Here is a 19,281-nt window from a genome sequence, read left to right as displayed (position 1 = left end):
TCCCACGAAGAAAAACCCAGCTCCTGCCGGTGAAGTTGAAGGGCGAATAAATCCACTGTCAAGGGCCTTGTTGATATATTCTTCCATGGAGCCTCTTTCTGGGGCAGACAGAGAGAATAGCCTTCCTCGAGGAGGACAAGTGCCAGGGAGCAGTTCAATGGCACAGTCATAAGGTCTATGGGGTGGAAGAGTGGCAGCACGTTCCTTGCTGAACACATTACAGAGGTCTGCATACTCCTTGGGGACAGTGGATAACTCGGGAGAAGCATCAAGATCACTAGGAGAGTGTTGTTTCACTTTAGAAACGGCCAGCATCTCTGTCGATGGGGCTGGTAACTCAGGCAATTCTGAGAAGATTCCTTGTGACTCGAGAGAATGACAAAGAGACAAGCCAGACACACAGCAGTTAGGCCCCCACTCACTTATCTTATTGGTAGACCAATCAATTCGTGGATTATGCAGAGCTAGCCAAGGATACCCAAGGATCAAAGGAAACTCATGAGAATTAATTAAAAAAAACTGTATCTTTTCTCTATGAGAACCCACTTGAAAGTGGAGAACTGTGGTGCACTGGCTTACCTGGCCAGAACCTAGAGGCCTCCCATCCAATGCAGTCACAGTCAGAGGCTCATGGAGAGTGATGGGCTGGATCTTTAACTGTGCAGCCAGTGTGAAGTCCATAAAATTCCCTGCAGCACCAGAGTCTACGAAGGCCATCAGCTTATGAATTTTATTGCACAAGTAGAGTGAGACATCAATCAAAAGTCCAGAGGCTGCCGGTTGGGGGTAAGAAATTACTCTCGTCCCAGGCCCCCTCTTCTTGGGCGAGAGCTGCCTTTTCCCATCAGTTCTGGGCAATTGACTCGGAAGTGACCTGACTGACCGCAATACAGGCAGCATTTCTCTCTCATGCGTCTGTCTCTCTCTGCCTGTGATAACCGGGTCCTCCCTAGCTGCATTGGCTCCTCAGAACAGCCCATCAGTGAGGAAGGTTCCATAAAACCTGTGGAGGCCTGGACCTCAGGCAGTCTAGTCTCGCGACGACGTTCGCCTTGACGGTCTCGGATACGGTTGTCTAGTCTGATGGCAACATCAATCAAAGATTCTAAATCAGGGGCTGGATCTCTGTAGGCCAGTTCATCCTTTAACTCGGGTGATAGGGCACGATGAAACGCTGCTTTAAGGGCTCGCTGATCCCACTCACTCTCTGTTGCTAGGGTGCGGAACTCGATAGCAAACTCTGCCACACTGCGTGTTCCTTGTGTGAGCTGAAGGAGTCGATTATCAACCTCTGCTCCACTAACAGGGTGGTGAAAGACCTTCTTCATCTCTGCTATGAAGTGCTTACTGCTGGTTGTGAGAGGAGACTGCCGGTCCCAGAGAGCTGTAGCCCAATCCAGCGCCTTTCCCACAAGAAGAGTATATGCCACTTTGCTGCTCTCTGTAGGAAAACTGTTAGGCTGCAATTGAAAAGCAAGGGTACACTGTGTAATAAATCCCCGACACCTCTCTGGGTTCCCATCGTACCTCTCAGGGGCTGGAAGTTTAGGCTCAGGGAGAAGACCTGCTGGTGGACCTGGCTGAAAGACAACTTGAGATTGGGTTGGTTGTAATAGAGCAGTTTCAGACACAGACTGGATTGATGAGACTGGAGAGGCTTGAGGTCTTAGATGCTGGAGAATCTCAGTTAAAATCTGTTCATGCTTGTGAATGGCTGCAGCTTGGCTAGAGAGTTCAGATAGAATACGATCCACATTAGAGGTAGGAGTCTGTTCTTCTGCTGGGTCTATCTCCATGGTTCAGTCTTGCTGTCAGGGGGGAAATGTTATAAAGTTCCCGAAGTGGGTCTTGAACCCGGGTCTCTCAGTCTGAGGATACAACTTTTCTATCTCTGGTCTACTGAGGAAGACAGTCTGTAAGAGACCCACGTGCAGAAGAAGAAGTTAACCAGGAGGCTTAGATTGCTCAAGAAACTGTCAGTCTTTACTTGGTCTCAGTTTTCAAACAGAAATAAAGGCACTAATAACTTTACAAAACAAGAACATAAAGAAGGCCATATGGCAAATAGAGAAACAGAACAGCACTTATAGAACTGTGTAAATCCAAACAAGGTAGGCTCAAGACTGAACACAGCTCAATGAAATCGCCAGACTTAAATAGAACAAAATACAGGTGATACCAATTAACTTAATGAGAAGTGCTAACAAAGAGTTCACATCAGGTGGTGCCCCCTGGTGGCAGGGAGAGTCATTGCAAGGGGGAGCGCTCCTTAGTGGCTGGGAGAGTAATTGCAGGAGAAGTCTTACATTATGGCACATAGCCGATTGTGCAATTGAGAAACATTATTCCCACGGGACTCCCAGGTTTGGCTGCTCTCCAGTGTAAATACTATGTTCACACCAGCTGTGAACAACTCTATAGACAGGTCTGATCGGTCTCTAAATGTATAATAACGTTTCAGTATTTCCCAGAAATCACCTGTCACAACTGTGTCACTGGTACAGTTTCATTGAGACACAGTGAGTGTCATGTTTCAATGCTTTTCAAAACTTTCTTGATATTAGTTTCAATTTGTTGCTGCTTTTGACTGTTATTTATTTTATTATATCAGTAACTACAATGTTGCAATCAAACATTAAAATTGCAACTAAAATTGTTGTTTGCATGTGTACAGTCTCGTTGTAATTTTCTATAGATCAGTACCATCTAGATACTGATTTTTCTCAGGGGTTCAAAGGAGCATTAAAAAAAAAAAATGTAGAGATAAAATTAAGTGCAAATAAAACCTATGCATAGTTATGCAGATATATTTGAAAATATTTAGAAATACACTACTAGTCAAAATGTAAGATTTTAACGTTTTTAAAGAAGTCTCTTCTGCTCACCAAGCCTGCATTTATTTGATTCAAAGTTCAGCTAAAACAGTACAATTTTGAAATGTTTTTTCTAGCTTTCTATTTGAATATATTTTAAAATGTAATTTATCCCTGTGATTTCAAAGCTGAATTTTAGCATCATTGCTCCAGTCACATGATCCTTTAGAAATCATTCTAATATTCTGATTTGAGGCTCAAAAAACGTATAAACTTAAATTATTATTATTTATATCATTATTATGGTGAAAACAGCCGAGTAGAATTTTTTTCAGGTTTCTTTCATGAATAGAAAGTTCAGAAGAACAGCATTTATCTGAAATAAAAATCTGTTGTAACATTATAAATGTTTTTAGCATCACATTTGATCAATTTGAAGCATCCTTGCTAAATAAAAGTATTAATTTCTTTCATAAATAAATAAATAAAATTATTCTGACTCCAAGATTTTGAATGGTATAGTGTATAATGTTACAAAAGCTTTTTATTTCAGATAAATGTTGATCTTTGGATCTTCCTATTCATCATCCTGAGAAAAAAAAAAATACTCAACTATTGATAATAATAATAATAATAATAATAATAATAATAATAAATGTTTTTTGAACAGCAAATCAGCATATTAGAATGATTTCCGAAGGAGTAATGAAACTGAAAATTTAGCTTTGATCACAGGAATAAGTTTATTTCTTAGTTCATTTTAAAATATATTCAACTAGAAAGCAGTTATTGACCTATTTAATAAACATTACAAATTTTACTGTTCAAAAACTTTCGACTGGTAGTGTATATATTTATATTCCTAAAAATATACAAAATATATTAGAAGTCTGGGGTCATTAGAGCCTCCATAAAAACACTAAGCAGCACAGGTGTTTCCAACATTAATTATAAGAAATAATGTGTACATTTCTGCAAGAAATCTAGTACCACATATAAACAGCTCAGAGCAACTTAAAATGGTCATACACACCATGACAGAGACACTTATTTTATAATAAACAAATAAAAATAAAATCTTAACAGTGCAGATGTAAGTCTGTGGATGCCATCTGGCAGTCCCAGGTGTGGTAAAGTGCAGCAGTGTACGCTTTGTTTAGACCGCAGTAAATCTTCTACAGTACAACGGCCCGAACCGAGTCTCTATGCATGCATGCAGTAATGAATTGGCCATGCGTTGGGTAACGTCTGCTGGCCACACTTCTCATAGGACGTCTTTGTCCCGCATAGGTTGACAAACAAGTGGAACGTGTGAGGGGAACAAAACCCTGCACACACACACACACACACACTCTCAAAAGAGGCCCACTGTCTGTGATAAAGGTTGTTCATGGCCAATTAAAGCAGCTCGACTTTCCACCTCAATAACATCTAAGCATCTATTAGCGGCCAGCCCCTCCCGCACACATGCGCGGCTGCTGTGTCGCAGCTCCCGCTGAGCTCAGCTCATTGACTGTATGATTAGGTCATATCGTTCTCATCTGTCTCTGAGAACAATGACACAACAGCCGAGAGCATGAAGAGCCAAAGCCAGCTCTCCGACAAACTGTAAATCATGTGTCCTACTGCTGGCCGATTACAATAGTGTCTGAACGAGCACCAGGGTTACAAAGGCCAAAATCTGAAAATTCAGCTCAAAAGATCTTCGCTAACAGGGCAAAGAGTCAGTTATTATATAGACATTAAATGCAAATCACAAACCATAAACTTCAAGCTAAACTCACAATAAAGATTATTTATTGGCATTTAAGGTTCCATGAAGAACCTTTGACATCCATGGAAACTTTTCATTGCACAAACATTTTTTACACTCTTAAAAATATATTTCAAAAGGGTGTTTTCACATTTTGGGTTCCCTAAAAACCATTTAGTAAACAGTTCTTGAAAGAACCAGGTTTTTCTGAGTGTGATGAACATTTTATTACCTTGAAAAAACTTGAACGTTGAAAGTTGTTCATGGAACCATCAAATCAAATGAAAAACCTTTATTTTTTTGTGCATAATGGAAAATAGTTCTTCTGATTATTGAAATGTTCTTCACACTAAGAAAAAACTGGCTATTTTATGTTCATTTCTGAGAAATCTGAGAATTGGCACAAAAACATAATCCACAAATGGACTTAAAACAATTGTGCTGAATTGAATTTGTATTGTAGAAACCTATAATTAACATCGGAGGTTTAATATTCTTATAAAAGCTTATAAAAATTCTCAGTTGTAAGTTTATATCTCGCAATTGTGACTATTTCTCAGATTTCCAACTTAATTTTTCAGAATTAAGTTTTCTTCAAGTTTATAATTCTGACTTTATAACTCAATTGTGAGTTTATATCTCGCAATTGTGACTATTTCTCAGATTTCCAACTTAATTTTTCAGAATTTCAAGTTTTTTTCAAGTTTATAATTCTGACTTTATAACTCAATTGTGAGTTTATATCTCGCAATTGTGACTATTTCTCAGATTTCCAACTTAATTTTTCAGAATTAAGTTTTCTTCAAGTTTATAATTCTGACTTTATAACTCAATTGTGAGTTTATATCTTGCAATTCTGACTATTTCTCAGAATTGCGACTTTGTTTCAGAATTCTGACTTTAGAAACTCACAGTTTTATCTCTCTATTCTGACTTTATCGCAGTTTTGAGTTTATATCATGCAATTCTGAGAAAAGAAGTCAGAAATATGAGAGTCATAAACTTGCAGTTCTGAGTAAAAAAAAGTCACAACTGCGAGATATAAACTCGCAATTATGTGGAAAAAGTCATATCAAAAAGTTTATATCTCGCAATTGCAACTTTATTTCTCAGAATTGTGACTATATTTCTTAGAATTGCAAGTTTATAATTCACAATTCTGACTTCACTGCTCAAAATCACAAATTTATTTCTCAGAATTGCAAGCTTATGTTTCACATTTCTAACTTTACGTCTCAAAATTGCGACTGTCGCACAATTCTGACTTTATAACTCAATTGCAAGTTTATATTTCAATTTTGAGATCAAAAGTCAGGTTATATTTCACAAATCTGACTTTATTGCTTGGAATTGAAAAAAAATGGCCATTTTAAAAATCAGAAATGGTTCTTCTATGGCATCACCATGAAACCCTCTTTTGGAGTCTTTCATTTTCAACCTGATCTCATGACGAAAACGTAACTGTGGGAATTTTTTTGCGAGACGCGAAATACATACCGCCATATAAACTCATAATTATGGGAAATTGTAAGAATTGTAAGTTTATATCTCGCAATTGCGACTGTATTTCTTAGAATTGTGATTTCTCGGAATGGCAAGTTTATATTTTACAATTCTGACTTCACTGCTCTAAATTGCAACTTATCAGAATTGCGACTGTCTTCTGTCTTTATAACTCCCAATTGCGAGTTTATATTTCAATTTTGAGATAAACAATCAGAAATGCAAGGTTATATTTCACAAATCTGACTTTATTGCTTACAACTGCGACTTTATTTCTCAGATTTGCGAGTTTATATTTCACAATTCTGACTTATAACCCAATTTTGACTTTATTTCTCAGAATTAAAACTTTGTCTCACAAATTGGACTTTATATATCAGAATTGCGAGTTTATATTTTACAATTCTGAGAAAAAAGTCAGAATTGTAAGTTTATGTCTCACAATCCTGACTTTATTACTCACGGTTGCGAGTTTGTCTAATTTTTGAGATAAAAATTCAGAATTGCAAGTTTATATTTTACAATTCTGACTTATAACCCACAATTGCAAGTTTATCATGCAATTCTGAGAAAAAAGTCAGAATTATAAGTTTATGTCTCACAATTCTGACTTTATTACTCACAATTGCGAGTTAACATCTAAATTTTGAGATACAAATTCAGAATTCAGAGTTTATATTTTACAATTCTGACTTTATAACCCACAATTGTGAGTTTATATCACAATTCTAAGAAAAAAAGTCTGAATTGCGAGATGTAAACTCGCAATTGCAAGAAAAAAAAGTTGCAACTACCTTTTTTTATTATTCATTGGCGTAAACTGGCTTTCATAGTTTTGTCTCGTTTTTAAGTAAAAATATATATATATTTTTATAACAAGGTACATTTTGGTCATGAGATCAGGTAGTTATTTTTAAGAGAATCTGGTGATAGATTATTCTACAGGCCAAAATGTGAGCAGAGATGGAAATATAAATTTGTAGTAAAATGTTCTAATGGACTTGATTTAAAGGGCTTACCCCAAAAATTTAATTCTGTCTTTAATTACTCACCCTCATTTTCTTTTAAACCCATAAGACCTTCACTCATCTTAGGAGAAGAAATTAAGATATTTTTGATGAAATCCAAAAGCTTTCTGACCCTGCATAGACAGCAATGCAACTGAGACAGGTGCACAATCCCTTTAACTTAAATAAAAATAAAAACCTAAAGTAATAATTTAATAAAAATAGTTCAAAACATACTTTTTTTTTAGTCAGTTAGAGGTTTTTTTATTTGTTCACAACAGTCATCTGGCACATATGACATCAGTCTTCGCCCGATTGAAATAAAGAACTGCAACTGAAGATGTCATAAATCAAAAATGGTCCTATCCTGAAGAGACCAGTAAGGGTGTATGACATTATGCATAAATGCATATCTCATTATTACACTGCTGCACTCTCACTTTCATAGCAAGATACCATATTAAACAACAAATCCTCAGGGAACTCCTAGACACTTAAATCCACATTCATAATTTAAAGAAACGTATTCAACGTGTTGTCTATGCGCCCTGTCCCGAGGGGCCACAGCCGTAGACTGGGGGACCTTTGATTCCTCACACACTTGCAAATGTGCCAGTCCATTGTCCACGGCTACGGCCTGTTTTTACATATTGATTACATTGATCCCTCCACTAAGCACTTACAAAGAGCATCTGAAGAATCAATACCGTGCCTTCTGCTGCCGTCTTGCCAAATCAAACTTCACCCCCAAAATAACATCTTGTCGGGGTGCAATGAAATTAATACTCGGAAGGGACGTGGTGTGACAGAACCATGCAAATGCTTTCAAAAAGCATTTTCCCCTTTAAGATTAGCTTGTAAAATGTTTTGTAAACTCTGAATCTAAAGTTCAACTCTTTCAACCTTGGTGTTTTGGACAAAGGGTTGCTTCCGCAGAGTTTGGATAGAGTTTCACAGCCAGATTGATTATCTGAAAGTCTGCCTTCTTTGTTCTGGTCCCCACGGTGCTGAATTTGCGCTTCAGATGAATGTACACAGATGCAGAAACTTGGGAGAGGAGCAATAGCTGTGTAGTGGGTTTTATGACATTATGAGTTTACTCTTAGATATTTTTATCGTTTTCAGAGACAGTTATATGACGACTTTAGAACAAGAGTTTAGAACAATTGTTGGGGGAAAATGCTTATGTTAATTTCTGAGAAATCTGAGAATAGGCACAAAAATATAATCCACAAATGGACTTAAAACAAATGTGCTGAGTTTAATTTGTATTGTAGAAATCTATTATTACCATCTGAGGTTTAATATTCTTATTAAAGCTTATAAAAATTCCTAATTGTAAGTTTATATCTCACAATTGTGACCATTTCTTAGATTTCCTACTTAATTTTTCAGAATTTCAAGTTTGTAGTTTACAATTCTGACTTTATAACTCAATTGTCAGTTTATATCTTGCAATTCTGACTATTTCTCAGAATTGCGACTTTATCTCACAATTCTGACTTTAGAACTCACAACTGCAAGTTTTTATCTCAATTTTCAGATAAAAAGTCAGAATTGCAATTTGTATCTCTCAATTCTGACTTTACCGTAGTTTTGAGTTTATATCATGCAATTCTGAGAAAAAAAGTCAGAAATACGAAAGATATAAACTTGAAATTCTGAGTAAAAAAAAAAGTCACAATTGCGAGATATAAACTCGCAATTATGTGAAAGTCAGAATTTTAAATTTATATCTCACAATTGCAACTTCATTTCTTAGAATTGCAAGTTTATATTTTACAATTCTGACTTCACTGCTCGCAATTGCAACTTCTTAGAATTGCAAGCTTGTTTCACATTTCTAACTTTACGTCTCAGAATTGCGACTGTCTCACAATTCTGACTTTGTTACTGCACAATTGCAAGTTTATATCTCTGCGAGTTCATATTTTACAATTATGACTTTATAACCCACAATTGTTAGTTAATAATACGCAATTCTGAGAAAAAAGTCAGAATTGTAAGTTTGTCTCACAATTCTGACTTTATTACTCACAATTGCAATTTTATATATAAATTAAGATAAAAAATTCTGAATCTGAAGTTTACATCTCAGAATTGCGAGTTTATATTTTACAATGACTTAAGTAAAAAAAAAACATTTTTATAAAAAGATATTGTAAATATAAAGATTATTTTCATCAATTATTTCTTAGAATATTTACTTTTCATAGAACGTAAGAATGATAGATAGAACGTAAGAATGATAGATAGAACGTAAGATAGAACGATAGATAGAACATAAGATAGAACGATAGATAGAACATAAGATAGAACGATAGATAGAACATAAGATAGAACGATAGATAGAACGATAGATAGAACATAAGATAGAACGATAGAAAGAACATACGATAGAACGATAGAACGATAGAACGATAGATAGATAGATAGATAGAACGATAGATAGAACGATAGATAGAACGATAGATAGAACGATAGATAGATAGATAGATAGATAGATAGATAGATAGATAGATAGATAGATAGATAGATAGATAGATAGATAGATAGATAGATAGATAGATAGATAGATAGATAGATAGATAGATAGATAGAAAGAACATAAGATAGAACGATAGAACGATAGAACGATAGATAGATAGAACGATAGATAGAACGATAGATAGAACGATAGATAGAACGATAGAAAGAACGATAGAACGATAGATAGAACGATAGAACGATAGAACGATAGATAGATAGATAGATAGATAGATAGATAGATAGATAGATAGATAGATAGATAGATAGATAGATAGATAGATAGATAGATAGATAGATAGATAGATAGATAGATAGATAGATAGATAGATAGATAGATAGGCAGACAGACAGAATGATAGAACTATAGACAGAACGATAGATAGAACATAAGAACGATAGATAGAACGTAAGAATGATAGATAGACCGATAGATAGAATGATAGAATGATAGAACTATAGACAGAACGATAGATAGAACATAAGAATGATAGATAGAACGATAGTTAGAACATAAGAACGATAGAACTATAGATAGAACGATAGATAGAACGTAAGAATGATAGATAGACTGATAGATAGAATGATAGAACGATAGAACTATAGATAGAACGATAGATAGAACGATAGAATGTAAGAACGATAGATAGAATGATAGAACGATAGATAGAACCACAGATAGAGCCATAGAACGACAGATAGAACCATAGATAGATAGATAGATAGATGTTATAAACTTATTAACTTACACATAAAGTACTGAAAAATCTTGTTTTAAGACAGCTTTTTGTTCTTTTTTTCCTGAAAAATGGAACAAAAAATCTGATTATGACAGAGTTATTACTGTAGTCAGCACTCAAGCCGAAGGTCCACTTGTGTTTGACTACTACAATAAGAAAGTATCAAGAGGGTCATCTAAACATGTTCAACTGCTTTTGGAGGCCATTAAAATATTTGACTGCTTTGGCATTTTAATGTTGATTTTATAAACACAAGCATCTGCCCAAAAAGACACCTTCTGCACTTTACGGCAACACGCTTCTTTTTGAGAGGCAGTTAGAGAGTCATTTATTTTATGGTGTAAATGTAGCACTCAGCCTAAATAAATGTTCAAGCTCACTGAACCTCACACAAAACAGGCACACTTCAGTGGACAAAGACACAGACGGAGGGAGGGAACATCAAGCTCTTCTTTCTTTTCCTGGAGGGGTGTTTGTTCAGAGTGGGTGCAGGGCAGTTTAGAGAGGAGGGGAAAGCGGCAAAGGGAGCCAAGTGGGAGAAGTGTGTGTGTGTGTGTGTTTGTTTGTACAGAAAACAGTGAAAGATATTACCAATACAAAATTAGCAAGAGTCAGAAAAGCTTCTAAAACTTGTGCATTGGTTTGCGTATGAATGTGTTATGTTAGGGTGTGTGACCGAGTAAGAGCGGGAGAGAAAGTAAGTGTGACAGAGGGGGGCACGCAGCTCATTGTAAGCAGCAGTGAGTTAATCTCTTTAGCGGCACACGTCTTATGTAAAGAGGTGTAATGGTCTCTGCCCCCTCCTTGCCCCATGGGACCCCAGGGGACACTGGGGTCCCGTCTCCCAGCAACATTTGCATGTCGGTTATTCCAAAAAAAGATATGAGGGGGAAAAAAACTGGTGAATAGTGATAAGATCCGCCCCCTTTGCATGGTAGACTCTTGTCTACAAGCAGACTATAGAGTATTCGGTGGTTCACTCAAGGACAAACACATTCTGACTCGCTACGGAGAGCATGCAAAGGAGATTTGATTCAGATTTGACAAACACAGCGCCTGTGGATTTATTTGTCTGGAAAGTAAGTGCCATCTTATCATCTATTTTATTCCGGTAAGCCTTTGAACTTGATAGTAAAGAGGCAATTTTTGGTTACAGATGCTAGACAGAAATTGAGACGCTCCAAGTGAGATTGTTTACCCGCAGCACATGGTGGGAAGTGATGTCTGTGCATGTGTCAAAGCACAATGCAATGTCTGACTTGACTTTTGCTGAATGTTTTGTACCTGAAAAAAAATGCATTAATAGTAATAATGTGCAGTGCATACAGCTTGCTTCTCGATTATGCGTGTTATGTAGTATACAAAATAAAAAATGCAAACTTACCACAAAAAATACTCCCTCTGTTTGTTGACACAAAACATTTTGCATGTTCCAGTGATTTATGGCAATTGTTTTAAATGGGTTTCCTTGGACTTTCAATTCATGACAACTACATATTAGGTGAACGTCTGAATTGATAATAATGTCAAGCCTTGCGATTAATTTGTAGCGCTGCATAAAAGAAGAGCATTAGCATTACATCATTGCTTGGCATGCCTGGAGGACAAAATATGTGTGACTCCTTTAAACAAAGGCACTGATGAGATGGCTTTTCATTGGAAGGGACTGCCAAAGGGCTGCCTGAAGCCATTAAGTCCTTCTGCTGAAGCAGATGTGTTTATTTCTAAGTATGCAAAAGTAGTATTCAACAATATTAATTATTTGAAAACCGCATGAATGATAATTGAGTTGTTTGTGGAATATCATCCTTCTGGCAATGGTAACAGAGTACAAACAGCTGAATCAGTGTTTATGCCTCTATAATATCTGTTTTATTTGATTCTGAAACAGCATGCTACTTAAGGAGTATAGAAAGAGATAGAAACAACCAGATGTGGTTGCATATATGCTTTTCTCTAAAAGCAGCTGCGAGGCAGCAAAGTTAACAAAAAAATATAATTTCTCTGGAATGCATGAATTCATAATGTGATATTAATAATTAAGAAACAGCTGGCACATTTGCTGCTGTGTTCTTTCTAGCTAATAAGCCTTTAACATATCAGCCATCACAATTAGGCCAGTTATACAAAGCCACGTGTGATAATCGTGGCAGGTCTTTTGTTCGTAAAGCCCCTCTCTATCTGCTCTGGAAGACAGATGGAAGGCATGATGTGTTGATTATGGATGTGCAATATATGCTTTAGGCACATATGAATCATAAAAGAAGGTTGAGTGGCTGGTGACAGAGCTTTGGTACTCTTGAACTGTTGTCAGGTGACTGACAGGTCCTGTCTCCCTAGTGGGACCCCATGATTACAATATTATGTCCAACATATGGAGTCTTATATATGCACACTAATATGTACTGTAAGTTAGTTCATAAGCAAGTCAGAATGTCCCAAATAATACCTGTTTGATTTAATGAAATATGCAAAAATGTTAAGTATTTTTACATGCACCGTTATGTTTGAGCTAACTATACATGGCAACTAAAATATTTTTAAAAGGATTGAATATTTAATATATATATTTGGAAGATGCCAACCATAGTGGATTGAAGTGTGTACATTCTGAATGAAGCAGAGCTTCAATCACATTATTTGTCTAACTTCACAAAAATCGGACCGGTATGTTTGACTGTACTTAAGCATTTACATAATATTGTAAGAAAACACTGTTTTAGCCTAGCAGAAATCACTTAAAACACATGTAAACATACTCATTGTTTTCGATAGCCTGACAAGAAGAGAGAGAGAGAAAAAAAAAGTAATTGGCAGGTCTTTTGACCTACTGACCAAGTAATATGAATAGATGTTGACCTAGTCACACTAATTTCAAGCTGGCATTTGCCTTTGTTTGTCAAAGAGGAGGGTGTTCTTGGTACTTGTTCAAAGTGTGGTCTCCATATTGTAAATCAGGATATTCAGGGTAACTGCCATTAGCTACCCCTATTGTTGCCCATGTGGGCAAAGAGCCAACAAAACATACTGTAGTTCCTGTTTTTGTCTGTTTGCTGACCTAACGAACGTTAAGTAAAGTAAACTTTAAGACAAATTCTGCATAAACTCTGGTGCTGTACTGCTTAAATAACAACAGGAGACATCTCACTACATTTCTTAAAATCCATGTTTTACCAGGTTTCCCAAATGGGAATAAGAAGGATCTCCACACAAGGCTATGAGTCCATCAGACCTTCCTCCATCATTAAAATTCTGTAATTATACACCTGCCACCACCAAGACCACCACCTGCTTTCTCCAGATGTCCCAGGAAACATGGGTAGTGTCAGCAGTTTGATATCAGGCCATAGCCTCCACAGCAAACACTGCAAAGCCTCTGAAAACAAAGTCAAAAAGGGGCTTCAGTCTAAGAAAACAGGCCGTAGCTTGGATGGCCTTCTGAAGTATGGCTTCTCTCAGGACCACTGCAGCACCAACAACAACTCAAAAGTCAGCTATCATTCAGGCAAAAACGACGACTTCTTTTACATCAAGGTCAGCAACAAGCCCCGAACTGCTAACAGTAATACAGCTGAAGACAGTCAAGGAAGAACAGCTGAGATGGACAATGAGATGGACAGGAGAGGAGGGCCACCAGAATTAGTTCCACTGTCTGGAAAACTAGAAAAGGTAACTAGAGTTAGCCATAGAATAAACAAAGCGTATTGTGTATTACGGTAATAATAAAGCAAAATGGAAGCTTTGGAAGCAGTTCGCTTTAAAGCAGCCAAAACCAAAAGAAGGCCCATCCCCCTGCCATTGTTATCACACAAAATCAAACAACAGTCAAGTATAGTTGATGTTAAGTAATCCCCAACAGTCCCTGACACTTTCACTAAGAGCTTAGCAGTGTCTGCTCCATTTAATTAAACCTCCAGATTGACGAGGTAAGAATGCATTGATCTCTCCAGAGATTCGGTCCAATGGCGGTGTGGCACTTGCAAGCAGGCAAGCACCTCTTTCCCTGAATAGCCTTATTTATGAAGTATCTAGCTAGGAAAATGAGCCCAGTTGTACTAGGTCAGGAAGTTAATGCTAAACCATGGGTTAAACATAACCATATGTAAGAGGAAATAGCTGGGAAAAAAAGGAGTGGAATAAGAAAGAAGGATTCTTGATGTTGTTGAAATTGTCCTGGCAGTTCGAGTGAGAGTAATTGCTTTGAGAGCATCTGATCAATAGGTTTTAAGATGAAGAGCATCCTGCCATAAGCATGAGTGAATGATCACTTGGTCGTAGTGCACTCCAAATCACAAAAACACTCATCTAACTTTTTTTTGTCCTCTTTCTTTTAGAGTATAGAGAATGCTTTAATTCGACCCACCGCCTTCAAGCCTGTTCTTCCTCGAAGCAGCAGTTCCTCGGTGGAGACTCATAACAACTTGAGCACTATTCTGGGCAAAAGAATTAGTCCTATAGACAGGCTAAAAGATCTTCAGGATCCCAAGCTGGAGACAAATTCTGGTACCTTCTCTGACTCTGGAAGGAACTCTATGTCCAGCCTGCCCACTCACAGCACCAGTGGCAGCAGCCAGATGGACAACCTAAGCACTTCAACTAACCACATGGCACGACATGGAGGCCTTGCCCAAAACATGGACACATCTCAGAACCCACAGGGGGGTGTAGCAGGGATGAATGGAAACTCTGGATCCAGTTGGATGTTTAGTGGGACTAATGGTGGAAACAGTTGGACCAATGGATTTTGTGATACAAACAGAAATGGTGAGTCGACGAATGTCAATACAAGATCCATTGGTGTTCTGAGTGAAAGTGTGGCGGCAGCAATAAATATGAACAGAGAAATAACTGCTGCAGCACTAACGGTTTCATCTACTGAGCCAAAGATGGATTTTTCTGGAAACCAAGAGCTGCTTCTGGAACACAGGTTTACAATTTCAGAGCAAAGCCCAACAAAACCATCATCTACTGGGGGCTGTGTTCGATCACCACTTTCAATGGATGAATCGCTGATACAGCAGCTGGAGCGGAAGCTTCTAGAACGTGAAACCGAGTTGGCGGAGTTACAAACTAGCCTTGAGGAGAAGGAGACAGACACGTGTCATCTATTTGAAGAGAAGCAACGCTACTGTGCTGAGGAGATGCAGGGGTTGAAACAACGCTGTTCTACAAAACTCCGTCAAGTAAGTGGTTTACAATATTCATAGGTTTGAAGGGAATGTGAATATATGAAGTTTAGTTTGATTGCAAAAGCCATAATAGTGCCTTATCTTGGCTTGACGGTTTAACCAAGTATTCCAGGGGTTCTCAACTCTGGCCCACAAGATCCATTTTCCTGCAAAGTTTAGCTTCAACCTTGACCAAACTCACCTTCCTGTAACTTTCTAGTGAACTTGTTTAGGTGTGTTTGATTAGGGTGGGAACTCTGCAGGAAAATGGATCTTGTGGGACAGATTTGAGAACCCCTGAAGTACACTATTCACCTTTATCCAGGCAGATCTTAATGATGGTTTGTGTAACCTGCAGGTGTCTCAGAGGGCTTTGAGAGCCCAACAGTTATTGCAGCTTCAGGTGATACAGCTTCAACAGGACAAGGAACGTCTGCAGGAGGAGGTGGACCAGCTTAACCGGGACCGTGACACTGCAGAAAGCCGACTCCAAATCTATGAGAGCCAGAAAAACCTAGTACCCACTCTAGAAGAGACACAGTGGGAGGTTAGTCCCTAAGAATTTATTGTTGTTTGACTTGTTTGCCTGCCCATCCAGTCCTGACGGTTAATGGTAAACGAACTTGGCTCAGTGTCCTCAATGGAGGCTCGAACCTGAGGCTCAACTTGAGCTCAGATTTCAACCCCCTATTGTGGTACTACCTAGAGCAGGGGTGCCCACATTCTGTCATGAAAGGCCATACTTCCATAACCTAGTTTGGGCACCCCTAACCTAGAAGGAGAATAAAAGCAATAGAGGAGGAGATGGGGAGGTGGAGGGATGCTGGAAGAATTGACCCTGGGACGGTGCAATGAGTGCTGCTTATATAGGCTCATAATGATTAGGCTCCTCCTGAACTCACGTTTGGAACATCATATAATGAAAAATGTGAATATAATGAAAATCAATGCACTTGTTACATAAACTACTTAACACATATATGTTCATGATTTTTTATTTGTGTAGGTGTGCCAGAAGTCAGGTGAGATTTCTCTGCTAAAGCAACAACTTAGGGATTCCCAGGCTGATGTCGGAAACAAACTCAGTGAGATTGTCAGTCTCAAAGCCTCTCTGAAGGATTCCAGATGCAAGATGGAAGAACTGGAAAAGAAGATCAAGGAGTTTGAGGAAGCACTTCACCAGCGGAGTGCTGAGGTTGAGGTCAGTGTTCACTGATATTACTTTAACATTTGTTACTGCATGCTGTACCATCTCATATAACTGACTTTGATATTTTCCTTTTTTTTTTTTTTAAAAAAGGTATCTAAAAATGAGTTTCAAAGAAAGAAGAACGAAGCTGACCTCCTCAGAGAGAAAGTGAACATGCTGGAAACGGACATCAAGGGCATGAAGCAGGACTTAGCAATGGCCAAAGAGGAGCAACAGCAGCTAATGACCATGAGAGCCAAAGTTGAGGAGCAACAGCTGCAACTGCAGATAAGCCAAGCCCGAATGGAGGCCTTTGGGACTGGTCAAGCCAAATCCAAAGCCCAGGATGGAACAAGTGCCAGTAAAACACTGAATCATAATGGAGGGACTGCAGACTTGGATGCCCTACAGAAGGAGGTAGAGAGGCTGAGAGGGGAACTGAAGGAAGAGAAGCAAAAGAAACATAAGATGATAAACAGCTTCCAGCAGGAGAGACAAACATGGAATAAAGAGAAAGACAAAGTAATCAGATACCAAAAGCAGTTGCAGTACAATTACCTACAGATGTACAGAAAGAACAAGGACTTGGAGAAGATTCTGAGGGAGTTGACGGCGGAGATGGACAGTCGGCCAGAGATTGACATGGACAGCCATAGCTCTGACCTGAACTTTGATAAAATTGTAGCCACAGAGATATAAGGTCATAGACGAGGAATGTTTTCACAATTAACCGAATGGTCTTAAAAGGGTGAATGTACTAGTGGGTGGAGTAAAGGGAAGAAACAAGATGTCACAGGAGATTTTAAGATGTCTTAAGAAACTCAAGAGTGTAACGTCACTTGTACATACCACCCAATCTTTTCTCCTTTTAAATCAACCACTTAACTTAAAATCGTAGGATGTTAGCCATGTGCATTTTTGAATAACTTTCTATTAAAGGTGCAGTAAGCAATTTTGTTTATTAGAATGACACTCTTACTTGTCTGAATTAGTGTTCCCATAAACCATCACATCTGTTTCTGTGGCACCCGCAAACTCTGTAAACTCAAAATAACTGACCACGGTCAGATTCTTTGTTTAGCCATTTAAGCATTTTCTGCCTGTCAGTCATTTTGTGCATTCATAGAGCAGGCAGTGAATAGGAAGCAGGTGTCTAGGAGTTTGGCAGTTGAAGACCTGTATAATTTAACTTAAATAATTCAAGTTAAGCACCACATTAAGTTTCATAAGCAGTTGACAGTTGTTGGTTCACCATGCAAGAATACGATTTCGTTAGCATTTAGCTTGGCAACAATAAGATGCGCTATTGTTTTCCTGCTAATCTCTGATTACAATGGTAAGAGTTACGAAAAGCTTGTGCAAGTCTAAATTAGAGATTAATTCAGCAGAAATTCCAGAATGGCTAACATTGCTTACAGCACCTTTAATCTGTGCACATCCAACTGAATGCTTTACCTCCCACTAATTCAAACAATCCAGCGCTTCTTGCCTAAACCTCAAACAATTGTACAGTCTCACTACAGGGTGAAAAAGTGATATGAATGTTTCATTTGCTGTAATTGCTAGCTTTGCACTCTCTCTTTCTTTTTATATGACAAGAATCTTTATCACCAATGTCTTGGCAGATGGGCTCATAGAAACAATCTGTGTAGAGGAATATAGTGGCTCATACAGGGAGACGATATGATGTTAAATGCAAATGCACTGTTCACAAATGTCCAGATACAGATTTCATTGTTCATCTAAAGTATTTCATACTTCCTTTGCAGCTTTTTAACTGAACTCTTGTGCTACCAGTACTATACTATCAACGTTGAACCATAGACATTGTACAGTTTCTGCTGAAGTATGGTCAAGTCACTTTCACTCGCAGACATGTCTGATTTGTATAGGAAAACTACAATTACTTTACTCACTCTTTTGTACTTTTGTTTTACATTCAAGGAAAGTGGATGTTTTCTTTAAAAGCCACAAACGTTGTTCACTCATATTTATTCTTTTAAAACTCCTACAGTGATCCATTTTACACTTCGTAGAAGTACAGAAATTTAATTGGGTATCATTCCAAAATGCTATCAAAACGATTTTGTCTAGCTAGGAGAAGCCTGGCGGTACAACGGTATGTTATACACAAATGAAACAAGTTCTTTTTACATTCACTGGAGAAAACCAGGTGATGAAACAAGGTGGCCATCACAGAGTAGTGTGTTCTCCTTTATAGCACTTTGATGTAATACAATACTTTCTTTATCAATTCACAGGACTTTTCCTAGCAATGTTGTTTAAAACAGCAAACAGATAGATTGAGGTGGGCAGCACTGAGACTGTTTCCGTTTTTCATTGTGCAAATTTGTTACCCAATGTTTCATCATACAACAACTTCCAAAAAGCTGCCTTGTGAGTTATCATCCCTAGAGCTTCCAGGAGTCTTGATTTGATAACAACAAACTGATAATCATATTATTGATGGTACAGGGTGGTTGTGGGATGTAAGGCTGTCTCTCGGTGCATTTGAATGCATGTATGTGTTGTATATTTCTTATTTATTTTAATTAAATAAATTAAGATTTTTTTCTGAATAA

General features: G+C 37.8%; 1 protein-coding gene across 1 annotated transcript in view; it reads left to right on the top strand.

Annotated features, from left to right (window-relative positions):
* Positions 1-19,281, top strand: part of lzts1 (leucine zipper, putative tumor suppressor 1) — a 39,702-nt gene extending 20,421 nt beyond the window's left edge. The window contains exons 2-6 of the mRNA XM_073819073.1: positions 13,520-14,011; positions 14,677-15,525; positions 15,869-16,057; positions 16,517-16,711; positions 16,811-19,281. Of these exons, the coding sequence (XP_073675174.1) occupies positions 13,658-14,011; positions 14,677-15,525; positions 15,869-16,057; positions 16,517-16,711; positions 16,811-17,398 (2,175 nt within the window). The 5' untranslated portion in view covers positions 13,520-13,657 and the 3' untranslated portion in view covers positions 17,399-19,281. The remainder of the gene's footprint in view (positions 1-13,519; positions 14,012-14,676; positions 15,526-15,868; positions 16,058-16,516; positions 16,712-16,810) is intronic.

The sequence above is a fragment of the Garra rufa genome, chromosome 15 (genome assembly GCF_049309525.1).
Source record: "Garra rufa chromosome 15, GarRuf1.0, whole genome shotgun sequence".
Lineage (NCBI taxonomy): Eukaryota > Metazoa > Chordata > Actinopteri > Cypriniformes > Cyprinidae > Garra > Garra rufa.
This window is presented reverse-complemented; position numbering and strand designations above follow the sequence as displayed.